The sequence below is a fragment of the Chrysochloris asiatica genome, unplaced genomic scaffold, assembly GCF_000296735.1.
Source record: "Chrysochloris asiatica unplaced genomic scaffold, ChrAsi1.0 scaffold00111, whole genome shotgun sequence".
NCBI classification, from domain to species: domain Eukaryota; kingdom Metazoa; phylum Chordata; class Mammalia; order Afrosoricida; family Chrysochloridae; genus Chrysochloris; species Chrysochloris asiatica.
Genome location: NW_006408629.1, coordinates 5,279,133 through 5,284,581, shown reverse-complemented (window position 1 = coordinate 5,284,581; position 5,449 = coordinate 5,279,133). Strand labels below are relative to the sequence as shown.

At 37.2% G+C, this 5,449-nt stretch overlaps 1 protein-coding gene across 1 annotated transcript in view; it reads left to right on the top strand.

The window, feature by feature from the left end:
• KIAA0825 (KIAA0825 ortholog) overlaps positions 1-5,449 on the top strand; it is a 645,731-nt gene that overhangs the window by 202,482 nt on the left and 437,800 nt on the right. The window contains exon 13 of the mRNA XM_006867876.1: positions 386-550. Within this exon, the coding sequence (XP_006867938.1) occupies positions 386-550 (165 nt within the window). The remainder of the gene's footprint in view (positions 1-385; positions 551-5,449) is intronic.

Genomic DNA, 5,449 nt, shown 5'->3' with positions numbered 1-5,449 from the left:
ATTCTGTGTTGTTGTTGGCAGAGCTCTCTGCTATACGTCCACCCGATCCGCCATCTTGTTTGTTGTTCCTGAGCATGTATTTTTAAGTAAGAAAAAAACAAAGTGTTTTAAGAAAAAAAAAAGATTCTGATGTGCAGAGAAGCTGGAATAGTTCTTTGAAGTGATATCATTGTGGTCCTTCTTACAAAGATTTTCTTTTTCTTCTTTACAAATATCCTTGACTATTTTAGAAACAAAAACGGGTTAGATAGAATACTGAACTGAAAATTTTAAAAAATGATATAAATATTATTCAAATACATTTCACATGAAAAAAAAATTAAATCAGTCATTAATACTGACCTTAATAAATAAATTTATTCTTTTTAAGCACATACTTTTGAAGACCAAGTTTCTGTTGAAGAGAAGAACGTGAACCAAGGGTCCAGCTTAACAGAAGCCATTTTCAAAGTACTGTACAATTGTAATTTTTCTCCTGAAATATTTGGAAATGTTTTTGTGAGCTACATGGAAGAAGAACAACTATGGGACTTTTTATATAACATTCCAGGTATGAATGATTTTCATCTTATAAAAGAAACATTTTTAGATATTTAAACTATTCCTTCAAAGACGTTTTCAAAGTTTGATTGCAATCAGTTTTGCTGAATACATTGTTTGCATAAATTTAACTTATATATTTTTTCCGTTGGAGATCATTAGCCATAGTTTCTGTCTAAATTTCATGTGGTTTTTGGTAAGGTGAGTAGAGATGTTACAAGAGAGCATTATGTAATGTGGATTTTCTTGTTCCTCTTTACTATCTAGAAGTATTCTATCATGAAAATTTAAATCCTCTGCAGGGTTGACTATGAGTCAGAACCAATTCGATGGCACTTAATAGCAACAACATTGAGCATATAGGGCATTAGTAAGATATGATAGCATATTTTGTGGTTCTTAGGTACATTTATTCAACAACTAATGCAAAAAGAATTGGCTAATTTTCTTCAAATGCATAGGTCATTTTTTAAATTATAACCATGGGACCACTCTCTCTACAAGTCAAACATGTCATTCCTTTGGGTCCAATATACTTTCCCCATCTGGATGTTCTTTTGCCCAGACATAGAGAATATGTTAAAGAAAGATCAGCTGAACAGAAGGTGTTGATGTGTGAGTCTACCATCATGGACAGATGTAAAGATTCTCCCCTTGTTTCCTCCTTAATATCCTGCCTTTAAATCTTCATATTTAATGTTTTGGGAAGAGCAAAAGTTAGGAAGTTATGCAGTGACTATTGTCATTAACCTTTACTCCACTGATCATTTTTTAAATTATTAGTTGTATTTGATAGTCAACCTATAAACTTCCTCTTGCACTGCTTAAGAACCAATATTTTTAAGAAATATTTTCTTACTTACTAATTGTTTTTTGAGCCCTGGTGTGGTGCTATAGAATAAGCACTGAACTGCTAACCTCAAGGTTCAAACCCATATGCTGCTCTTGGAACCCTTATATAAGGATGCTGTGAGTCGGAACTTACTCAATGGAATGCAACAACAGTTATTGTTGACTTGATTCTGACTCATGGCAACTTCATGTGTGTCAGAGTAGAACTCTACTCCATAGGGCTTTTCACAGATGCTTTTTTGGAAGTAGATTGCCAGGCCTTTTTACCAAGGCACATCTGGTGGACTTGAATCATCAAACTTTCAGTTAGCAACTGAGCACGTTAACCATTTATACCACCAAGAAAATGTTTCCTAGATTCATATTTAAAAAACAAGAGACTCATAGCAGGTTTCATCCTCTGTGGACTTTTTCTTTTTTAACCTATTCTTAATAAGGAAGACCATAGAATAATTGACGCTTTTGAGTTATGGTGTTAGAGGAGAATTTTTAAAGTGCCATGGGCTGCCAAAAGAACAAATAGATCTGTGTTGGAAGGAGTGCACCCAGAGTGCTCCTTGGAGGCCAAGATGGCCAAACTTCGTCTCTCATACTTCAGACATATTGTCAGGAGGGACCAGTCACTGGAGAAGGATATCATGTATGGTGAGGTGGAGGGTCAGAGAAAAAGAGGAAGACCCGCAGCGAGATGGATTGGCAAAATGGCAGCATCAATGGGCTCAAGCGTGGCAACAATAGTGATATAGACTTTATTGAGTTTTTTTTAAAAGCGACTGTAAACCCCTCAACTCTCTGGTGTTTTTGGTTTTTGAGAAGAGCTGAATTTTCTCGTACGATTATATGTGACCAGCATACTTCAACCAGTATTTATTCTTCAACTATTAAGTTCTTAAGCTAGTGTTGATATTCACCTCAAAATGACCTAGGAGCTATCAGTTGCTGGCAAGAGAAAGCAAAATTACTACTTGTTCCTAATTTGTCTTCTCTTTACCTCTGCATTGAATCAATTTGATTCCTGTGTAATCCATCTGGTGAGGTTCACATGTGTAGAGTTAAGACCCAAACTCTCCAAAATGGCTCCACTCCATTAAAGCCTAACAAGATGGCTTCACTTATGTGAAGCTTAGCCCTTAAACTACCCCATTTGCTAAATCTCTGTGGTTTGGGTGTGGACCTGAGCAATATTAGAGTCTGAGAAGTCATGCAAAACATAGTCCAGATGTGGATGGACTAGTTCCCCTCAAGATTATGACTGAACTGAGTAGTCTAGTTTCCCCTTTGTCTTGAGACCTATCTCCTGGTCAATTTTTGAGCCTCTCACACCTTTACCCAACAATATTGTTGAAAAAAAGATAGTTGCAATGAATCAATAAGACTGTAGAAAAATTGATACATTTTAATGATGGTGTTGGCGAAGACTATTGAAAGTACGATGAACTATCAGAAGAACAAACAAATCTGTCTTGGAGGAAATACAGTCATAATTATCCCTAGAACTGAGAAAGGTGAGACCTTGTCTCATAAATTGGACACGTTGTCAGGAAGGAGCAAGCTCTGATGAAAGGTATCATGCTTGGTTAAGTAGAGGGTCAGTGAAAGAAAGGAAGATCTTTAATGAGATGGATTAGTACAGTGACAGCAACAATGGCTCAAACATAACAATTGTGAAAATGGATATCTTAAGCATTGTTGTTGTTTTTGTTTTTGTTAAGTGCCTTGAGTCAGTTCTAACTCACAGTGACCCTGTATAGGGTTTCCAAAGAGTGGCTTGTGGGTTTGAACTGCCAACCTCATGGTTATCATTCCAGTGCTTATCCTACAGTGACACACCAGGACTCTATCTTAGGCATTGCTGTTGTTGTTAAGTGGTGCTGAGTCAGTTCTGACTCAAAAAAACCCAGTATAGAGTCCCTGAGTAGTGGCTGGTGGGTTTGAACTACTGACCTTATGGTTAGTGAGCCGAAATAGACTGGCATTTGCCATTTTGAATCAGACAATTGTATGGTTTACTAGCTCAGGAAAGACAGCCAAAATGGATATTTCAAGACCTATTTTGAAATACACTACTGTCTGTCATATGGAGCTCTGGTAGCGTAGTGGTTACGAATCGGGCTGCGAACCTTAAGGTCAGCGGTTCGAAACTACCAGCTGCTCCGTGGGAGAAAGATGAGGCTTTCTACTCCCATAAAGATTTACACCCTCGGAAACCCTGTACAGGGTCGCTATGGGTTGGAACCGACTCGATGGCACTTAACAACAACAACAACCGTCTGTCATAGGATATTATCCATATGCCTTGTTGTTGTTGTTGTTAGGTGCCATCGATTTAGTACCGACTCATAATGACCCAATGCACAACAGAAGGAAATGCTGCCCAGTCCTGGACCAACCTCACAATCATTGCTATGCCTGAGCCCATCACTGCCACCACTGTACTAATCCATCTTGTTGGGGGTCTTCCTCCCCTCCACTTTACCAAGCATGACACCCTTCTCTAGTGACTAGGCCCTCCTGATAATATGTCTGAAGTATGAACAGCAAAGTTTGGCCATTTTGGCTTCTAAGGAGCACTCAGGCTATACTTCTTCCAACACAGATCGGTTTGCTCTTTTGGCAGTCGATGGCACTTTCAATATTCTCCTCCAACACCTTAACTCAAATGCAGCAATTCTTCTATGGTCTTCCTTATTCACTGTCCAACTTTCACATGCATATGAATTTATTGAAAATACCATGGCTTGGGAAAGGCACACCATAGCCCTCAAACTGACATCCTTTGTCTTCAACAAGATCTTGTGCAGCAGATTTGCCAAATGAAATACATTGTTTAATTTCTTGATTGCTGTTCCCATGAGTGTTGATGAAGTCTTTGACAACTACAATCTTTTCTCCATTAATAAGAATGTTGTTTATTGGTCCAGCAGTGAGAAATTTTTTATTTTTCTTTATATTGAGATGTAACCCATATTGAAGGCCATGTCTTTGATCTTCATCAATAAGTATTTTAAATCCTCCTTATTTTCAGGAAACAAGGTTATATCATCTGCATATTATAGGTTGTTAATGAATCTTCCTCTAATCCTGATGCCACATTTTTCTTTATATAATACAGCTTCTCAGATTATTTGCTCAGCACACAGATTGAATAAATATTGTAAAAGAATACAACCCTGGCACACACCTTTCCTCTTTTTAAACCATTCGGGTGTTCTCTTTTTGTGTTCACACAACTGCATCTTTTCTATATACAGATTCCTCATGAGCACAATTAAGTGTTCCAGAATAGTCATACTTTGCAATGTTGTCCATAGCTTGTCATGATCCACACAGTTGAAAGGCTTTGCGTAGTCAAAAAAGTACAGGTAAACATCTTTCTGGTATTCTCTGCTTTCAGCCAAGATCCATCTGACATCAACAATGATATCCCTTGTTCCACGTTCTCTTCTGAAACAGGCTTGAACCTCTGGTAGATCTATGTCAATGTATGGTTGCAGCCTTTTTTGGATTACCTTTAGTAAACTAAAGTTGCATGGGATATCAATTGTATTGTCCAATGATTTCCGCATTCCTTTGGGTCACCTCTTTTTGCAATGGCCACAAATATGGATCTGTTTAAATCAGTTGGCTAGATAATTGTATTCCAAATTTCCTGGCATAGATAAGTGAGTGCATCCAGTGCTGCATTAGTTTGCTGAAATATTTCAATTTATATCCCAGTAATTCTTGGTGTCTTGTTCTTTGATAATACCTTCAATGTACCTTGGACTTCTTACTTCAGTATCATTGGCTCTTGTTATATGCTGCCTCTTGAAATGGTTGAACATGGGTAATTTCTTTTCTTTTTTAATTTAAGGTTTTTATCGTGGCTTGAGTGAAAGTTTACAGGGCACATCATCAGTTTCACATTTAACAATTCATATAACTTGTTTCATTACATTGATTATAATCCCCTCCATATACTATCAGTTAAAAGTATTTCTCTTTATCTACTTTAGCTTTTTAAAAAACACAGAAACAACAACAAAAAAAACCACTCAGGCATATGTAATAATTTATA